At 71.4% G+C, this 19,423-nt stretch overlaps 2 protein-coding genes, 1 long non-coding RNA gene and 2 other non-coding genes across 5 annotated transcripts in view; all 5 read left to right on the top strand.

The window, feature by feature from the left end:
- The window catches only part of LOC110475116 (SCO-spondin), a 30,737-nt gene extending 24,646 nt beyond the window's left edge, over positions 1-6,091 (top strand). Inside the window, exons 48-60 of the mRNA XM_077783261.1 lie at positions 300-497; positions 1,065-1,232; positions 1,395-1,526; positions 1,604-1,880; positions 2,073-2,228; positions 2,305-2,354; positions 2,456-2,620; positions 2,698-2,811; positions 2,888-3,356; positions 3,707-4,644; positions 5,067-5,197; positions 5,295-5,445; positions 5,992-6,091. Of these exons, the coding sequence (XP_077639387.1) occupies positions 300-497; positions 1,065-1,232; positions 1,395-1,526; positions 1,604-1,880; positions 2,073-2,228; positions 2,305-2,354; positions 2,456-2,620; positions 2,698-2,811; positions 2,888-3,356; positions 3,707-4,644; positions 5,067-5,197; positions 5,295-5,445; positions 5,992-6,014 (2,972 nt within the window). The 3' untranslated portion in view covers positions 6,015-6,091. The remainder of the gene's footprint in view (positions 1-299; positions 498-1,064; positions 1,233-1,394; positions 1,527-1,603; positions 1,881-2,072; positions 2,229-2,304; positions 2,355-2,455; positions 2,621-2,697; positions 2,812-2,887; positions 3,357-3,706; positions 4,645-5,066; positions 5,198-5,294; positions 5,446-5,991) is intronic.
- Positions 4,645-4,981, top strand: LOC144248194 (uncharacterized). The gene is made up of 3 exons (XR_013341589.1): positions 4,645-4,661; positions 4,750-4,845; positions 4,923-4,981. It is a non-coding gene; the product is annotated as an uncharacterized LOC144248194 (long non-coding RNA).
- A 2,051-nt stretch (positions 6,092-8,142) lies between the features above and the next one.
- Positions 8,143-18,216, top strand: TBRG4 (transforming growth factor beta regulator 4). The gene is made up of 10 exons (XM_077783204.1): positions 8,143-8,508; positions 9,121-9,435; positions 10,671-10,842; positions 11,284-11,441; positions 12,021-12,131; positions 13,030-13,174; positions 14,883-15,134; positions 16,051-16,162; positions 17,067-17,181; positions 17,870-18,216. The coding sequence occupies exons 1-10, from the start codon at positions 8,143-8,145 to the stop codon at positions 17,993-17,995; spliced, it is 1,872 nt and encodes a 623-aa protein (XP_077639330.1). The 3' UTR covers positions 17,996-18,216.
- Positions 13,205-13,324, top strand: LOC116184672 (small nucleolar RNA SNORA5). Its single transcript, XR_004149418.1, has one exon. It is a non-coding gene; the product is annotated as a small nucleolar RNA SNORA5 (small nucleolar RNA).
- Positions 15,627-15,756, top strand: LOC144248247 (small nucleolar RNA SNORA5). The gene has a single exon (XR_013341633.1). It is a non-coding gene; the product is annotated as a small nucleolar RNA SNORA5 (small nucleolar RNA).
- Positions 18,217-19,423: the final 1,207 nt, after the last annotated feature.

Genomic DNA, 19,423 nt, shown 5'->3' with positions numbered 1-19,423 from the left:
GTCTGTGCCCCACTGTGCGGGTTCAGGGGTGCTGCAGGGTCTGTGCCCCCCTGTGCGGGTTCTGGGGGTCCCGCGGGGTCTGTGCCCCCCTGTGTGGGTTCTGGGGGTCCCGGGGGGTCTGTGCCCCCCTGTGCGGGTTCTGGGGGGTCCCGCGGGGTCTGTGCCCCCCTGTGCGGGTTCTGGGGGTCCCGCGGGGTCTGTGCCCCCCTGTGCGGGTTCAGGGGTGCTGCGGGGTCTGTGCCCCCCTGTGCGGGTTCAGGGGTGCTGCGGGGTGCCGCTGACGCGGGGGCTCCCCGCAGCCCCCCCCTGCGTGACGCCCCCCTGCCCGTGCCGCTGGAGCCCCTGGGGGCCCTGGGGGTCCTGCTCGCGGCCCTGCGGGGGGGGGCAGCAGCGGCGGCTCCGGGCCTTCGTCCCCCCCGGCCCCGGGGAGCCCTGGTGCCCCCAAATCCAGGGGGGCCACGAGCAGCGGCGGCCGTGCGCGGTGACGGCGTGTCGGGGTGCGGGGCGCGACATCGGGGGGCCGGGGGGGCCCGGGAGGGTGTGGGAGCCATGGGGGGGCTACGGTGGGACACGGAGGGGGTTTTGGGGTGACCGGGGGGGGAAGTTGGGGGAGCTCAGAGGGGCTGTGGTGGGATCAGGGGCTTGTGGAGACCGGGGGGGCGTGGGGACCCCTGGGGGCTTTGGAGAGGGGGGGCTAAGGGGGACCGGGGGGCTGGGAGGGGCTGTGGGAAGCGGGGGGATGAGTGGGGGGCTCGTGAGAGCTGAGGGAAGCGGGAGGCTCGGGTGGCTGGGGGTCTGGGGGTGCTGTGGGAAGCGGGGGGCTCGGTGGGGCCTGGGGGGCTCGGGGGACTGGGGGGCTGGGGGGCTGGGGGTACTGTGGGAAGCGGGGGGCTCGGTGGGGCCTGGGGGGCTGGGGGGGCTGTGGGAACCGCGGGGTTCGGGGGGCCTGGGGGGCTCGGGGGGCTGGGGGGCTGTCCGTGCGGTTCAGGGGGGCTGGGAGCGGGGGTCTCGGGGGTCTCAGGGCGAACCCCGGCTTTCCGGGGGTCACCGCTGTCCCCCCGCAGTTCACGGCGCGTGGTCCCCGTGGGGTCCCTGGTCGCGCTGCGACGTCTCGTGCGGGGGGGGCCGCTCCGTGCGCAGCCGCTCCTGCTCCCGGCCCCCCCCAAAAAACGGGGGCAGCCCCTGCCCCGGGCCGGGGCACGAGCTGCGGGTCTGCAACCCCCGGCCCTGCGGTACGGGGGTGCGGGGGGGCACCGGGAGGGACCGGGGGAGGCTCCGGGACCGGGGGGTCACCGGGGGATCTCCGCTGGAGAGCAGCGGCGGGGGAGCGGCGGGAGGCTGGGGGGGCTCGGGGGGTCCCTGGGGGTGTCGCGGCGCTGACGGTGCCCCCCCAGGCCCGCGGTGCCCGCCCGGGCAGACGGTGTCCCCGTGTGCCAGCCGGTGCCCGCGGAGCTGCCGGGACCTGCAGGAGGGGGTGTCCTGCGCGGGGGGCGCGCCCTGCGAGCCCGGCTGCCGCTGCCCGCCCGGTGAGCCCCCCGCCCCCGTGAGACCCCCGGGGGGCCCGCGGCCCCGGCGCGCCCTGAGCCGCTCCCTGCGCCCCCAGGGACCCTGGAGCAGGACGGGGGCTGCGTGCCCCCTGCGCTCTGCGGGTGCCTGGACGCGCGGGGGCACCTCTGGGTGCCGGGGGGCGGCGGCCACCCCCGCGGCTGCCGGAACTGCACCTGCGCGGGGGGGCGGCTGCGCTGCGTCCCGGGGGGCTGCCCCCCCACCGGGACCCCCCCCGGGACCCCCCCCGGGACCCCGCCCTGCGCCTGGAGCCGCTGGAGCCGCTGGGGACCCTGCAGCGTCACCTGCGGGGGGGGGCGGCAGGAGCGCTACAGGTGAGCGGGGGGGACGCGGGGGTCTGGGGGGGCTCGGGCCACCCTGGGGACAGGTGACAGCCGGGGAGGGGGGCACGGAACCGCGGCACACAGAGCTCGGGAGGGAACGCGGTATCTCCCGGGGGGCATGGCCCTGGGGGGATGCGGGTGCCGCACCCCAGGGCCCCGTGTGACCCCCCCATCGCCCCCCAGGACCCCCATCCCCGCCGAGGCCGGGGGGGGAGCCTGCGGGGCCCCCCAGGAGCAGGCTCGGCGCTGCGAGGAGACGCCGTGCCCGCCCCTGTGCCCCTGGGCGGGGGGCGAGCGGGCGCTGGGCGAGCGCTGGAGCCCCGGGCCCTGCCGGCAGTGGTGAGCTGGGGGGCCGGGGGGGCCGGGGGAGGGGGTCTGAGCGCCCCCCACCCACCGCGTGTGTCCCCCCCCGCAGCACCTGCACCCCCGAGGGACCCGAGTGCTGGGACACCCCGTGTGCGGCCGGTACGGGGGCCCGAGGGGGACCGGGGGGTCCTGGGGTCACACGGGGCATTGGGGGTGATGGGGGGTCCCGGTGACCCCGGTGGCCCCCCGTGCCCCCCCAGAGCCGTGTGACTGGAGCCCCTGGGGGCCCTGGGGACCCTGCGGAGACCCCTGTGCGGGGGGGTCCCGCCTGCGCCACCGGCACCCCCTGAGCCCCGAGAGCGCCGGGCGGGCGTGCGCGGGGGTCCGCACGCAGAGCGAGAGCTGCGCGTCCAGCGCCTGCCCCGGTAACGCCGCGCTGCCGCCCCCTCCCCGCCGCCCCGGGGCGCGGCCCGGGCGCTCAGCGCTGCCGTGCCGCCCCCAGACCCCGGCTGCGGCGGCGGGGGCCGGGCCCGCAGCCCGTGCGCCGGGCGCTGCCCCCGCACCTGCGCGGACACCTGGGCGCCGGTGCTGTGTCTGCAGGGACCCTGCGAGCCAGGTACGGCCGCGCCGCCGCGGGGCCCGCGGGCGTCCCCCCGGTGCCCGGGCGCCCACGGTGCCCCCCGCGCCCCCAGGGTGCCGCTGCCCCCCCGGGCAGCTGCTGCAGGACGGGCGCTGCGTCCCCGTGAGCCGCTGCCGCTGCGGGACCCCCGGCGGGGACCCCGGGAGCCGCGAGGTGTCCCCGGGGACCCTGACCCGGGTCGGGTGTCACAACTGGTGGGTGACGCCGCGGAGGGGGCACGGCTGGGACACGTGGGGGACACGATGGGTGGGCACCGTCACTCGGGGACAGACGGGGGTGGGGGGCACACGGGGGCACGGCACGGGGCCAGGGGGTGGGCAGGCACGGCGGTGGCAGCGGGACGGGCACGGGAACGGTGGGACGGGCACGGGGACGGTGGGACGGGCACGGGGTCAGGGTGGGACGGGCACGGGGACAGGGTCGGACGGGCACGGGGACAGTGGAACGGGCACGGGGACAGGGTCGGACGGGCACGGGGACAGTGGAACGGGCACGGGGACCGTGGGACGGGCACGGCGACGGTGGGACGGGCATGGGAACGGTGGAACGGGCACGGGGACGGTGGGACGGGCACGGGGACAGGGTCGGACGGGCACGGGGACAGTGGAACGGGCACGGGGACAGTGGGACGGTCGCGGGTGACAGGGTGGGACGGGCACGGGGACCGTGGGACGGGCACGGAGACAGGGTCGGACGGGCACGGGAACGGTGGGACGGGCACAGGGACAGTGGGACGGGCACGGGGACAGTGGGACAGTCGCGGGTGACAGGGTGGGACGGGCACCGTGCTGGCGGGACGGGCACCGTGGCGGTGCCACACGGCAGGACCCCACGCGCGGTGACGGTGACACGCGTGTCACCCCCGGTGCAGCACCTGCGAGAACGGGACCCTGACGTGCCCAGCGCTGGCGTGTCCCTCGCCGGGGCCCGCCACGCCCGCCACCCCCGTGTCCCCCCGGTCCTCCGTGTCCCCCCCGTCCCCCTCGTCCCCTCTGTCCGCCCTGCTCCCCCTGTCTCCCGAGACCCCCGAGTCCCCCGAGACCCCCGAGTCCCCCGCCGTGTCCCCGTGGTCCCCCTGGTCCCGCTGCTCCCGCAGCTGCGGCGGCGGCACCCGGCGGCGGCAGCGGCAGTGCCGGGAGGGCCCCGGGGCGGGGCCGCCGTGCCGGGAGAGCCCCGCGGAGGAGACGGCGGCGTGTAATCCCCAGGCGTGCCCCGGTGAGAGCGGGGACACCGGGAGGGACGGGAGGCGCAGGGCTGGGGCGGCGGAAAGGAGGGACGGGGGAACGGGGAGGGGAACGGAGGGACCGGGAAACGGGAGAGGGGAACGGAGGGGTGGGAGAAGGAAGGTGGGTGGAAGTACCGAGGAAGGGAGGGAGGGGGTGGACGGAGGGCCGGGGCAATGCAAGGAGGGAGGGCCGGGGGTCAGGGCGGTCCCGGTGCCGCTCCCGGTGCCATTCCCGGTGCCGTTCCCAGCGGGATTCCCGGTGGCCCCGAGCTGCCCCCCGGGCGAGGTTTGGCTGGACCCCGGCCCCGCCTGCGAGCGCAGCTGCCAGGACCTGGCGGAGCCCCCCGGGATTTGCGGGGGGACCCCCGCGACCCTCGGAACCTCCGCATCCTCCGCGAGCCCCGCGACCCCCGTAACTCCGGACAGCTCCAGCCCCCCCGGGATCCCCGCGGCCCCCACGACCCTCGGCACCCCCGCGACCCTCGGGACCCCCTCGCCGCCCCCGCGCTGCGCCTGCGCCCCGGGGCGGTACCGGAACGGCTCCGGGCAGTGCGTGAGCGCGGGGGGCTGCGGCTGCCGGCACCGCGGGGCGCCGCGAGCGGTGAGCAGGGCGGGGGGCGCGGGGCGGGGGTCCCCGCTCCCGTGTCGGGGGTCCCTGACCAATATTTGGGGTCTCCGCTCCCCTGCAGGCCGGCAGCGAGTGGCAGGAGCCGTGCGGGACCTGTCGCTGCTCCGAGGGACGCGTCACCTGCGCCACCTCCTGCCCCGCACTCACCTGCCCGGAGGTGGGGGGCTCCGGGGGCGGTCGGGGGGCGCGGGGGGGGTCCCCGCGGGCAGGGGCTGAGCCTGGGGGTCCCCGCAGGGCGCGGAGCCGGTGCGGGAGCCCGGGAGCTGCTGCCCCGTGTGCCGGGACGAGTGGCCAGGTGAGAGCCGCAGCCGGGAGCCGCGGGGAGGGGCGGTCCCGGCGGCCCCCGCCGCTGACCCGGGGCCGTCCCCCCCGGTGCAGAGGAGCCCCCCGGGCCGTGCCGGCTCCTCACGGCGCTGCGGACCATCGCCAAGGGCGCGTGTGTGCTGCGGGGCGTGCGCGTCTCCTACTGCGCGGGGGCGTGCCGCTCCCGCACCGCCGTCAGCGCGCAGGTACGGGGGGCGCGGGCGGGGGCCCGGGGCCGCTCCCGGAGCCGCCTCGGCACCGGGGCCGCCCGGGGCGCGCCTCGGCCGTGACCGCTGTCCGCAGGAGCCCTACGTGCGGTCGCTGTGCGAGTGCTGCAGTTACCGGCTGGACCCCGCGCGGCCCGTGCGGGCCCTGCTGCTGCCGTGCCCCCGCGGCCGCGCCCGGCCCGCGCTGCTGCCCCGCATCGCCGAGTGCCGCTGCGAGCGCTGCCGCGGTGCGGGGAGCGGGGGAGCGGGGGAACGGGGGAGCGGGGGGTCCTGCCGGGGCTCGGGGAGCGGGGGAGCGGGGGAACGGGGGGTCCTGCCGGGGCTCGGGGAGCGGGGGAGCGGGGGAACGGGGGTTCTGCCGGGGAGCGGGGCTCGGGGGAGCGGGGGAACGGGGGTCCTGCCGGGGTGCGGGGGAACGGGGGTCCCTGCAGGGGCTCGGGGGGTCCTGGCGGTGTGCGGGGCCCGGGGGAGCGGGGGGTACTCCTAGGGTGCGGGGGTCCTGCCAGGGCTCGGGGATCCTGCCGGGGCTCGGGGATCCTGCCGGGGTGCGGGGGTCCCTGCCGGGGCTCGGGGATCCTGCCGGGGCTCGGGGGTCCTGCCGGGGCTCGGGGGTCCTGCCAGGGCTCGGGGATCCTGCCGGGGCTCGGGGGTCCCGGCGGGCTCAGAGCGCTGCGGATGGGGGTGGGCTGCGCTGTCCCGGGGGTCCCGGGGGTCCCGGGGGCTCGGGGAGCCGCCGGCGCGCCCGGGGTGACACCGGAGCCCCCGTCCCGCAGGCGGCGACTTCAGCCGGCGCTGAGGAGAGCCCCGGACAACGCCCCTCCCCCCGCGCGGCATCGATCCGCATCGATCCCAATAAACGGAGTGATCCATGGAGTCCGATAATCGATCACTGACCGGGGATGGATGGGGGATCCACGGAGCCCCGTAATCGATCACTCATCTGGGGGCGGCACTGGGAGGAACTGGGGGCACTGGGAGGAACTGGGGGCACTGGGGACACCCGGGAGGGACACTCTGGGGACACCCTGGAACACCCTGGGGACACTCTGGAACGCTCTGGACACACCCAGGGGACACTCTGGGACACCCTGGGGACACTCTGGCGACACTTTGGGACACTTTGGGGACACTCTGGGACACCCTGGGGACACTCTGGGGACACCCGGGGACACTCTGGTGACACTTTGGGGACACTCTGGGGACACTTTGGGGACACTCTGGGGACACTCTGGGGACACCCTGGAGACACTGGGGACACTCTGGGGACACCTTGGGGCACTCTGGGACACTCCGGGACATCCCGGGGCGCCCCGCCCCGATGGCGGCCGCGCTCTCGTCACGGCCGCGGCGCCGCCGCGCCGGGTGATGACGTAAGCGAACGGCCAATAGCCAGCGGGCGCGGCCTGGTGACGTCAGAAGTGCGCGCCTCGGCGGCGGCCCGTGCGCGGGGCCTGGGCGGGAGAGGTCAGAGAGGGACCGGGAACGGGAACGGGAATGGGAATGGGATCGGGAATGGGAATGGGATCGGGAACGGGAACGGGAATGGGATCGGGAACGGGAACGGGAATGGGATTGGGAACGGGAACGGGAATGGGAATGCGAACGGGAACGGGAATGGGATCGGGAACGGGAATGGGAACGGGAACCGGAACGGGAACGGGAATGGGATTGGGAACGGGAACGGGAACGGGGATTGGGAACGGGAATGGAATTGGGAACGGGAACGGGGATTGGGAACGGGAATGGGATACGGGAATGGGAACGGGAACGGGAATGGGAACGGGAATTGGGAATGGCAACGGGAACGGGAATGGGAACGGGAACGGGAATGGGGATGGGATCGGGAACGGGAATGGGAACGGGAATTGGGAACGGGAATGGGAATGGGAACGGGAATGGGATCGGGAACGGGAATGGGAATGGGGATGGGATCGGGAATGGCAACGGGAACGGGGATTGGGAACGGGAACGGGAACGGGAATGGGAATGGGAACGGGAATTGGGAATGGGAACGGGAATGGGGAACAGAAACAGGGAACGGGATTGGGGAACGATAATGGGGAATGGGAATGGGGATGCGTAATGGGAATGGGGAACAGGAACGGGATTGGGGATTGGATTGGGAACGGGAATGGGAATGGGATTGGGCACGGGAACAGGGATTGGAATGGGGATGGGGATCGGAATGGGGATAGGAAGGGGAACAGGGATGGGAATGGGAATTGGGACTGGGAACAGGAATGGGAATGGGCACAGGGATTAGGATCGGGGATTGGGAATGGGATCAGGGATTGGAACGGGAATTGGGATCGGGATCAGAGCAGGATCAGGGATGGGAATAGGGATAGGAACAGGGATGGGGATGGGAACGGGGTCGATGATTGGAATTGGGAATGGGATCTGGAATGGGAACAGGAGTGGGGATGAGAACGGGACTGGGATTGGGGATTGGAATGGGAATGGGAATTGGGATGGGGATGGGAATGGGGATTGGAATGGGAATGGGGATTGGAATGGGAATGGGAACGGGGATGGGGATGGGAACAGGGATTGGAATGGGAACGGGGATGGGAGCAGGATCAGGATGGGAACGGGATTAGGATTGGGAATGGGAATGGGGATGGGAACGGGGATTGGAACGGGACTGGGATCGGGGATTGGAATGGGGATGAGAAAGGGACCGGGATCAGGATGGGAACGGGATTGGGATCGGGATCCGGAGCGGGATCGGGGTCAGGCCCGGGGCCAGCGTTGGGGTCGGGGCTGTGGGACACGGGGGAGGGGAAGCAGCACCGGAGAAGGGCCGCGGGAACCGGGGGGCCGGGCCCGGCGGGAGCGGGGCAGGTCCCGGTGCCGGTGCCGGCGGGGCCCGTTCCAACGCTCGGTCCCACGCAGCGTCCCGGGATGCGGCGCTGAGCCCCGCCATGGCTGCACAGCTGCTGCGCCGCTGCCGCCGGCTCCGGCTGCTGCCGGGGCCCGGCCTGAGCACCGGCCCGGCCGAGGCATCCATCCGGAGCCCCGGCCCGGGCGCGGAGCCCGGCCCGAGCCCCGGCGCGGGGCCGCGGGCCGAGGCCGAGGCCGAGGAGGAGCGGCGGCTGCGGGAGCGGATCCGCGCCGCCGGCAGCGCGCAGGAGCTGCTGCAGCTGGGCCGCGGGCCCGGCCTCAGCAGCAACGTGGCGGCGCTGGCCATCGGGCGCCTGGCCCACGTCAGCCGCCAGCAGCGCCTGGACTGCGCCGGCCTGCACGGGGACCCCCGCTTCCAGCAGCTGCTGGCTGCCCTGGACACGCAGGTGGGTGGGATGGGGATGGGATGGGGATGGGGATGGGATTGGACAGGGCTGGGATGGGGCTGGGACAGGGATGGGACTGATGGGACAGGGATAGGACGGGGCTGGGACAGGGATGGGACAGGGATGGGACTGATGGGACAGGGCTGGGAAAGGGATGGGATGGGGCTGGGACAGGGATGGGAGTGCTGGGACAGGGCTGGGACAGGGATGGGACGGGGCTGGGACAGGGATGGGATTGATGGGACAGGGATGGGACAGGGATGGGAGTGCTGGGACAGGGCTGGGAAAGGGATGGGAGTGCTGGGGACGCACCCGGGAGTGCTGGGACAGGGCTGGGGGGATTGCTTGGGACACTCCTGGCAGGGCTAGGGACACCCCTGGCCGTGCTGGGGACACCCCTGGCACTGCTCCTGGGACAGGGCTGCAGTACCTGCTCCGCTCTGCTCTGTACCTGAGCGCTCAGGGCACACCTGTGGCACAGGCTGGCAGTGCCCAGCTCCCTCCAGCAGGCTCAGGGCACGCTGGCAGGTGGCACAGGTGCCCCAAGTCCTCGCTGGCTGCCCCTGTCCCACATCTGCCACACCCCTGTCCCTGTGTCCCCATCCCCTGCAGATCTCTCAGGTGTGGAACGCGCCGCTGCTGCAGCTCCTGTGCAGCCTGCCGGCGCTGGGGCTGGCGCGGGGCGGGCGCCCGCTGCGCTCGGTGGAGCAGGAGGTGCTGTGGCGGCTGCGGCGCCTGCCCCTGCGGCAGCTGGTGCGGCTGGCCGAGCAGCTGGCACCGCAGGGCCCCGGCGGGCTCCTGCTGCCCGAGGTGCTGCGCAAGCTGGAGCTGCGCTGGACCGAGCTGGACGGCACCCGCCCCGTGGTGACGCTCATGGCCAAGGTGGGCCACCTGTCCCCCGCCCTGATGGAGCGCCTGGAGGACAAGGTGGGAGCCGGCACCGGGCCGGGGCTGGGACGCTGCGGGCACCCGGGCCCTCAGCCGGGGCTGCCTGGGCTCACCCGGGGGCAGCAGTCCCTGCTGGGCTCACCTGCAGCACCTGGGACCTGTGTGCCTGTCCCTGTGTCCCCTGTCCTGTCTGTGCCAGGCTCTGGGGCTGGCAGTGTAGTTCTGTCTCTGTTCTGTGTCCCTGTCCCTGGGTCCCCTGTCCTGTCCCTGCCAGGCTCTGAGGCTGGCAGTGTAGTTCTGTCCCTGTTTCCATGTCCCTGTGCCTGTTCCTGTGTCCCCGTCTCACCTGTCCCTGTCTCATCTGTCCCTGTCTCACTTCTCCCATCTCACTTGTCTGTGCCAGGCTCTGGAGCTGGCAGTGCAGTTCTGTCGCTGTTCCTATGTCCCTGTCTTACCTGTCCCATCTCGCCTGCTGTCTCACCTGTCCGTGCCAGGTGCTGGAGCTGGCCAAGCAGTTCTGTCCCTGTCCCCTGTGTCCCTGTCTCACCTGTCCCTGTCCCTGCCAGGCGCTGGAGCTGGCCAAGCAGTTCTGTCCCTGTTTCCATGTCCCTGTCCCTGTTCCATTTCCCTGTTTCACCTGTCTCTGTCTGTGCCAGGTGCTGGAGCTGGCAGAGCAGTTCTGTCCCTGTTCCCATGTCCCTGTCCCATGTCCGTGTTCCCATGTCCCTGTCCCATGTCCATGTTCCCATGTCCCTGTCCCTGCCAGGCTCTGGTGCTGGCAGAGCAGTTCTGTCCGTGTTCCCATGTCCCTGTCCCATGTGCCTGTTCCCATGTCCCTGTCCCATGTCCCTGTCTCACCTGTCCCTGTCCCTGCCAGGCTCTAGAGCTGGCAGAGCAGCTCTGTCCCTGTTCCATATCCCTGTCCCATGTCCCTGTTCCCATGTCCCTGTCCCTGCCAGGCTCTGGAGCTGGCAGAGCAGTTCTGTCCCTGTTCCCATGTCCCTGTCTCACCTGTCCATGTCCCTGCCAGGCGCTGGAGCTGGCCGAGCAGTTCTGTCCCTGCTCCCATGTCCCTGTCCCTGTTCCATGTCCCTGTTTCACCTATCCCTATCCGTGCCAGGTGCTGGAGCTGGCAGAGCAGTTCTGTCCCTGTTCCCATGTCCCTGTCTCACGTGTCCCTGTCCATGCCAGGCTCTGGAGCTGGCAGAGCAGCTCTGTCTGTGTTTCCATGTCCCTGTCCCATGTCCCTGTTCCCATGTCCCTGTCCCTGCCAGGCTCTGGAGCTGGCCGAGCAGTTTGACCCCGACGAGCTGCGCCGCGTGGCGCTGGCGCTGGCGCTGCAGCAGCGCCGCTGCGTGCCCCTGCTGCGGGCGCTGTGCTACCACCTGCTGCAGAAACCCGCCGAGCTGCCCGTGCCCGTGCTCACCGACCTGCTCTTCGCCTTCAGTGAGTGCCCCGTGGGGCAGGGGACCAGCCCTGCCTCCCTGTCCCTGTCCCGGGGGGCCAGGCCAACTTTGGGGTCCCAAATTTTCCTCTCCCGGCCAGGTGGGCCCGAGCAGCAGTTCCCCGGGGGTTGTCCCGTCCTGGGTGGGAGCAGGGGGCCCTGCGGGTCAGCTCTGTGCTCCAGGGGTGGAGCAGGGACGTCCAGCAGGCCGTTCCAGGTGTCCTGGCATTCCAGGTGTCCCACATCCCTGGGAGCTCACATGGGGCCCTTCCATCAGCCCGGGTGTGCCCAGTCCCTCCCCAGCTCCCCTGGAGCCCCTTCAGGCTCCGAGGTGTCCCTGGAGCTTCTCCTCTGCGGGTGACCGTCCCCAGCTGTCACCTGTGCTCCGGGGGGGACAGAGGTGCTGGGAGCCCCCCGTGCTGAGCCGTCCCCCCTTGGCACAGGTAAGCTGAGCTTCCAGCAGCCGCAGGTGCTGCACCGCCTGGCCCTGGAGCTGCAGCCTCACGTGGGCAGCCTGAGCCCGGCCCAGCTGCTGCGCTGCGCCCGCTCCTTCGCCAGCCTGCGCTGGCTCAGCCGGCCCCTGGCCGAGGCCATGGCTCAGGTGAGGCCTGGGGACACGGGGGCACCTCGCTGGCCACGGGGGAGGCAGGGGACACTCACCTGAGCGGGGCTTTGTCCCCTGTCCCAGCAGGAGCCGGGCAGAGCAGGGTCCCCTGCCTGTCCCCTCCCTGTCCCCATTCCCAGTGGGAATCAGGGATCATTTCCTGCTGCATTTGGCTCCATCCAGACCCTCCAGCTGTGACTGCTGGTGCTGCTTCTGGCCCAGTTCTGGCCCAGTTCCCCTCTCTGCCCATCCCCATCCAAGCTGAGACATTCCAGGCCTGCCCTTGCAGCTGGAGGAGATCCCAGGGATCCCTCACCCGTGGTGTCCCACCCAGCATGGTTCCTGCTGATGTTTCCAACTTCTCCTTGCTGCTCTTCTCCCTCCTGTCCCAGTTCCTTCCAGGTTGATCCCCCTGTTCTTTCCCACCCACGTGGGGTGTTTCAGAGCCTGCCCTCGTCCCTGGAGAAAGTCCCAAGGCTCCCCACTCTGCTTTCCCCACCTGGAGGTGTCTGTGGCTGACGTGTCCAAGCTCTCCTGTCCCAGTTTGGACATCCCACGTTCCCGTTTTCCCCACAGTACTGCCTGGACAACACGGAGAGCCTGTCCCTGCCCCAGCTCTGCGGGGTCCTCGTGTCCTTCGCCCGCCTCAACTTCCAGCCCAGCTGCAGCGAGGAGTTCTTCTCCATGGTGACGTCCCTGGCACCCGGAATTCCCCAGTGGGCAGGGTGGGGAGGGACCCCAGAGACCCCCACAGCTGGATTCCTTCCCCAAACCCCCCGTTCTCCCCTGTCCTGGCACTCCAGGTGGCCCAAACCCCTCCCAGCTCCCACCTTCAGCACTGGGAGAAGCCCCGGAACCCCTCCAGGTGACCCCCAGAGCTGTCACCTGTCCCTGGCACCGCGGTCCCCTGGCACATTCCCCTGGCACAGGAGCTGTGGGATGGCCGAATCGTGGGGCCACAGCATCACCTGGGAGGGGAGGGGGACCCTGCTGCCCACCTGGGGGACAGGGGCACACCTGGGTGGCCGTGCCAGCCCCAGCTGGGGGATGCGGGCATGGGGGGGGCCCTGCAGCCCACCTGAGGAACACGGGCACACCTGGGTGCCCCTGCAGCCCCACCTGAGGGACGTGGGCACACCTGGGTGGCCGTGCCAGCCCCAGCTGAGGGACACGGGCATGGGGGTGGTCCTGCAGCCCCACCTGGGGGACACGGGCACACCTGGGTGGCCGTGCCAGCCCCAGCTGAGGGACGCGGGCATGGGGGGGGCCCTGCAGCCCACTTGAGGGACACGGGCAAACCTGGGTGCCCCTGCTGCCCCACCTGAGGGACACGGGCACACCTGGGTGGCCGTGCCAGCCCCAGCTGAGGGACACGGGTATGGGGGGGGGGGGTCCTGCAGCCCAGCTGAGGAACACGGGCACACCTGGGTGCCCCTGCAGCCCCACCTGGGGGACACGGGCACACCTGGGTGCCCCTGCAGCCCCACCTGGGGGACACGGGCACACCTGGGTGCCCCTGCAGCCCCACCTGGGGGACACGGGCACACCCGGGCACCGTGCCAGCCCGGCTCTGCGTGTCATGCAGGTGCAGCAGAGGCTGCAGGGGCAGGAGCAGCAGCTGGACGTGCACCTGCTGACGGACGTGGTGTGGTCCCTGTGCGTCCTGCGGCGGCCCCGGGCGCCCCAGCTGTGCCAGGTGCTGTGCCCCGAGTTCCAGGCGCGCCTGCGAGGTGAGCCGGGGGCGCCGCCGTGCCAGCGGCTGCAGCCCAGTCAAATTCGGTGCCGTCCCCCCGTGGCGGGCACCGGCCACCGGCTGCCACAGCACCTCCGTGGCCGCCTGCCCCGGGTCCCCTCCCGTGGGGCCCGGGCGGCGAATCCCACCGGAGACACGGGCACACCTGGGGCTGGGGGGCTCGGGGCTGGAGTTCACCTGGGGTGCAAACTGTGTCTGGATGCTGCACCCAGCGGGGCTGCACAGCCCTTTCCATGGGAATGTTCCTGAAATCCCACCCAGGCTGGGGCTGCACAGCCCTTTCCATGGGAATGTTCCTGAAATCCCACCCGGGCTGGGGCTGCACAGCCCTTTCCATGGGAATGTTCCCCAAATCCCACCCGGGCTGGGGCTGCACAGCCCTTTCCATGGGAACGTTCCCCAAATCCCACCCGGGCTGGGGCTGCACAGCCCTTTCCATGGGAATGTTCCTGAAATCCCACCCAGGCTGGGGCTGCACAGCCCTTTCCGTGGGAATGTTCCTGAAATCCCACCCGGGCTGGGGCTGCACAGCCCTTTCCATGGGAATGCTCCCCAAATCCCACCCAGGCTGGGGCTGCACAGCCCTTTCCATGGGAATGTTCCCCAAATCCCACCCAGGCTGGGGCTGCACAGCCCTTTCCATGGGAATGTTCCTGAAATCCCACCCGGGCTGGGGCTGCACAGCCCTTTCCATGGGAATGTTCCCCAAATCCCACCCAGGCTGGGGCTGCACAGCCCTTTCCATGGGAATGTTCCCCAAATCCCACCCAGGCTGGGGCTGCACAGCCCTTTCCATGGGAATGTTCCTGAAATCCCACCCAGGCTGGGGCTGCACAGCCCTTTCCATGGGAATGTTCCTGAAATCCCACCCAGGCTGGGGCTGCACAGCCCTTTCCATGGGAATGTTCCTGAAATCCCACCCAGCCTGGGGCTGCACAGCCCTTTCCATGGGAATGTTCCTGAAATCCCACCCGGGCTGGGGCTGCACAGCCCTTTCCATGGGAATGTTCCTGAAATCCCACCCAGCCTGGGGCTGCACAGCCCTTTCCATGGGAATGTTCCCCAAATCCCACCCAGCGGGGCTGCACAGCCCTTTCCATGGGAATGTTCCCCAAATCCCACCCGGGCTGGGGCTGCACAGCCCTTTCCGTGGGGATGTTCCCCAAATCCCACCCGGGCTGGGGCTGCACAGCCCTTTCCATGGGAATGTTCTCCAAATCCCACCCAGGCTGGGGCTGCACAGCCCTTTCCATGGGAATGTTCCTGAAATCCCACCCGGGCTGGGGCTGCACAGCCCTTTCCATGGGAATGTTCCTGAAATCCCACCCGGGCTGGGGCTGCACAGCCCTTTCCGTGGGAATGTTCCTGAAATCCCACCCAGGCTGGGGCTGCACAGCCCTTTCCATGGGAATGTTCTCCAAATCCCACCCAGGCTGGGGCTGCACAGCCCTTTCCGTGGGAATGTTCCCCAAATCCCACCCGAGCAGCCCCTGGTAGCACCTGGGGGTGTTCCCCTGGCCCTTGGGTGCCATCAGGGCCCAGTCCCAGCTGGCTCAGCCTGGGGATACTCCAGCCTGGGGCTGCACAGCCCTTTCCGTGGGGATGTTCCCCAAATCCCACCCGGGCAGCCCCGGGGCCGTGCCCATGTCCCGGTGCCACCCGGTGCCACCTGTCCTGTCCTGCAGGTGACGGCTCCCCGCGGGCACCGGGCTCGTGGCTGAAGCTGCTGCACATCAACGCCACGGCCCGGCTGGAGGCCCCGGGCTACCGGGGGCCCTTCCTGCCCCCCGAGGCGCTGGGGGGGCACGGCCACGGGCACGGGGACGCCGAGAAGGGCACCCCCCTGCAGCGGGCGCTGCGCGAGGCGCTGCCCGCGGCGCTGGGGGGCCCCGACCTCGTCCGCTGCAACGTCAGCACGGTGTACGGCTGGCACATCGGTGAGTGCCAGCTGCTGCCAGCCCCGGGCGCCCGGGCGGGTGGCAGTGACACCCTTGGGTCTGCCACCCCCCGGCGCCTGCCAGTGACACCCTGAGCCTGCCACCCACCCGGGCACCTGCCAGTGATACCCTGGTGCCATCCAGTGCCACCCCCGGGTCTGCCACCCCCAGGCACCTGCCAGTGCCACCCCTGGGCCGGGATCCGGGCACCTGCCAATGACACCCCTGGGTCTGCCACCTGCCTGGGCACCTGCCAGTGCCACCCCCAGGCACCTGCCAGTGCCACCTCCCAGCCCTGCCACCTGCCTGGGCACCTGCCAGTGCCACCCTCGGCATGGTATCGACCTGGGCACCCCTGGCCTGGCACCCCCAGCGCTGCTGCCTTCCCCTGTGACCCCCAGTCCCCCCAGCCCTGTCACCCACCCTGTCACCCTCCAGCCCTCCTGGCTCTGCCACCCCCTGGCACCCCCCTGGCACCCCCTGGCACCCTCCTGCAGCCCAGTCAAATTCGGTCCCTGTCCCCCAGTGACGGGGACCGGCCACCGGCTGCCACAGCAAGCCCCGTGCCCCGGTGTCCCTGTCCCTGCCGTGGGACCGGGCAGGGGTCCCCACGGACACACCCTCCCCCGGGCTGGGCTCAGAGCACCCCTGGGTGCTCCTGTCCCCCCGGGCTGGGCTCAGAGCGCCCCTGGGTGCTCCTGGGTGCTCCTGTCCCCCGGGCTGGGCTCAGAGCACCCCTGGGTGCTCCTGGGTTCTCCTGTCCCCCAGGCTGGGCTCAGAGCACCCCTGGGTGCTGCTGTCCCCCCGGGCTGGGCTCAGAGCGCCCCTGGGTGCTCCTGGGTGCTCCTGGGTGCTCCTGTCCCCTGGGCTGGGCTCAGAGCACCCCGGGGTGCTGCTGTCCCCTGTGTCCCCGCAGATGCCGAGGCGGTGCTGGACGGTGACAACAAACCCCTGCCCGTGAGGGACTTCGCTGCCCCCCACTTGTCCCACTCCGAGGGGACAAAGGCGCTGCCAGCGGGGGCCAGGAGGTGGCAGGGGACAGCGGGGAGGGGCGGAAGGGGAGGGAGGGGAGGAAGAGGAGGGAGCAGGGAGGGGATGAGGAGGGGACATGGAAAGGGTCGGTGGGGGAGGAGAGGGACAGGAGGGGACATGGGACAGGAGGGGAGGGGGCCACGGCTCGGCGGGTTGGGGGTGGCCGTGCTCAGTCCCTGTCCCCAGTGTCCCCATCCCTGTCCCCAGGGTGGCCATGCTCAGTCCCTGTCCCAGTCCCTGTCCCAGTGTCCCTGTCCCCCCCCAGGGTGGCCATGCTCAGTCCCTGTTCCCAGTGTCCCTGTCCCAGTCCCTGTCCCCAGGGTGGCCATGCTCAGTCCCTGTCCCCAGTGTCCCTGTCCCAGTCCCTGTCCCCAGTGTCCCTGTCCCAGTGTCCCTGTCCCCCCCAGGGTGGCTGTGCCCTGTCCCTGTCCCAGTGTCCCTGTCCCAGTGTCCCTGTCCCCCCCAGGGTGGCTGTGCCCTGTCCCTGTCCCAGTGTCCCTGTCCCAGTGTCCCTGTCCCCCCCCAGGGTGGCTGTGCCCTGTCCCTGTCCCAGTGTCCCTGTCCCCAGTGTCCCTGTCCCAGTCCCTGTCCCCAGTGTCCCTGTCCCCAGTGTCCCTGTCCCAGTGTCCCTGTCCCAGTGTCCCTGTCCCCAGTGTCCCTGTCCCAGTCCCTGTCCCAGTGTCCCTGTCCCAGTGTCCCTGTCCCCCCCAGGGTGGCTGTGCCCTGTCCCTGTCCCAGTGTCCCTGTCCCAGTGTCCCTGTCCCAGTGTCCCTGTCCCCCCCCAGGGTGGCTGTGCCCTGTCCCTGTCCCAGTGTCCCTGTCCCAGTGTCCCTGTCCCCAGGGTGGCTGTGCCCTGTCCCTGTCCCAGTGTCCCAGTCCCAGTGTCCCTGTCCCCCCCAGGGTGGCCGTGCTGCGCTGGGAGCCGCCGCAGTTCAGCTCTCCGGGCCGGGAGCTGCTGGGCCGGGGCTCGCTGGCCCGAAGGCACCTGCGGGCAGCCGGCTTCCTGCTGGCCGAGGTGAGCGCCCGGGCACGGCCTGGGCACGGCCCGGGCACCCCCTGGGCACCCCCCGGGCACCCGGCAGTGCCAGCGGGTGCCCAGCGCTGCCACGTCCCCGTGGCACCCGAACCCTCCCAGCCCTTCCCAGGAGAAATGTTCCCAAAAACGTTCCCCGGACGCCCCCGAGCTCCCTCCCGGGAGCGGAGCCCGGCCCCCACCCCGTGAGGTGCCCCCAGACTCGGGGCGGCCTCACCTGTGCCCAGCCCCGGGGACGGTCCCCGTGCCACCCCGGTGACCCCGGCGGGTGCCAGTGTCCCCCTGGCACACCTGGGCACGGCTGGCTCCGCCGGGATGGGGGCACCGACTCCAGCCTGAGCCCGGGGCTCAGCAGGGATGAGCCACCGTGATCCCCCCGGGCCACCTGCCAGCCGCCGGGGGCACAGGGGTGACAGGGAGGTGACACAGCCGAGCTGATCCTGTGGGGTCATCCGGGATTAACCCGGGTAATTATAGCCCGGGGGGAGCGTGACGGCCACGTGCCAGCCCCGGGTCACTGCCAGCCCCTGCTCTCCCTGGCAGTGTCACTGTCACGCCTGGCGGGCGGTGGCACCCCAGATTGGCGCTGGGAGCCTCGGGGGTGCCACGGCGTGGGGCCGGGAGGGGACAGGCGGGCCCCGGGGCTGCTGTCACCCCCTGTCCCCCGCAGGTGCCCCACCACGAGTTCCTGGAGCTGAAGCTGGAGCGGCAGCGCGTGGCCTACCTCAAGGACAAGGTGGCCAAGGTCCTGGCCAGTGACACGGCCGGTGACACGGCCACCGACGCGGCCACCTAACCCGCCCGCCAGGTGCCCGCGTCCCTGTGCCAATGCCAGCAGGTCACCACGCCCAGCCGGCCCAGCGCTGAGCCCAGGTGGCCACGTCACCACAGCCAGGTGGCCACGTCACCGGGCCACCGTGCCCGGGTGGGCACGTCCCCACGGCGAGGTCCCCGTGTCCCCGCAGTGCTGCTGCCCATGTCACCAACGGCTCAAATAAAACCTGAACTGTACAGGGACAGGGCACTGGGGATGGGTGACACTGGGGATGGGTGGCACTGGGGATGGGTGACACTGGGGACGGGTGACACTGGGGATGGGTGGCACATGGGATGGGTGACACTGGGGATAGGTGACACTGGGGACGGGTGGCACAGGGGATGGGTTGCACTGGGGATGGGTGGCACAGGGGACGGGTGGCATTGGGGATGGGTGGCATTGGGGATGGGTGGCATTGGGGCTGGGTGGCATTTGGGACATGACATCAGGGATGGGTGTCATAGGAGACTTTGGGGACAGTGGGGATGGCTGGCATTGGAGACGCGTGACATTGGGGACAGTTGGCATCAGTGCCAGGTGGCACTGGGAGCGGGTGACACCCAGGCTGGGTGGCACTGGGACAGGTGACGTGGGAGCAAAGTGACATCTGTGGCAGTTGGTGTTGGGGATGTGACATGGGGAGTGACATGGGAGCTGGGTGACAATGGGGCCGGGTGACAATGGGTCTGGGTGGCATTGGGGGTGGGTGACATTGGGGTGACAGCAAGGACAGGTGACAATGGGGCTGGGTGGCATCGAGGCTGGGTGACATTGGGGGTGGGTGACCTTGGGGTGGGTGACAGCAGGCACAGGTGACCTCGGGGCTGAGTGCCATCGGGGTTGGGTGGCAGTGGGTGGCTGGCAGTGGGGTCAGTGCCATCGGCATTGGTGGCACGTGGCAGTGCCCGCGCCCCCCGTGTCCCCCGTGTCCCCCGCCGGGGCCGCCGCTCTGAGCCAGGATCGGCACCAGGAGCCGCCGGCCTTGATTCCCGATTATCCCGGGATTGTCCCGGGAAACGGGGACAGGGACCGGGGTGAGCACCGGGACCCCGGGGGGACGGGACAGGGACCGGGGGCGGCACCGGGACCCCGCACCCGGGGGTGTCTCTGAGCGGGGGGGTGACATCCCGGCCGGAGCCCCATCAGTGACCCACAGGCCACCACACGGGGCGGGGGACAAAGGTGACCTGGGACAGGCCTGGGGGTGACAAAGATGACCTGGGACAGGCCTGGGGGGACAAAGGTGGCTCGGGACAGGCCTGGGGGTGACAAAGGTGACCTGGGACAAGCCTGGGGGGTGACAAAGGTGACCTGGGACCAGCCTGGGGGGGACAGAGGTGACCTGGGACAAGCCTGGGGGTGACAGAGGTGACCTGGGACAAGCCTGGGGGGGACAGAGGTGGCCTG

The sequence above is a fragment of the Lonchura striata genome, chromosome 1, assembly GCF_046129695.1.
Source record: "Lonchura striata isolate bLonStr1 chromosome 1, bLonStr1.mat, whole genome shotgun sequence".
NCBI lineage: Eukaryota > Metazoa > Chordata > Aves > Passeriformes > Estrildidae > Lonchura > Lonchura striata.
The sequence above is the reverse complement of the archived record's forward strand: the minus strand, read 5'-3'. Positions and strand labels throughout refer to the sequence as shown.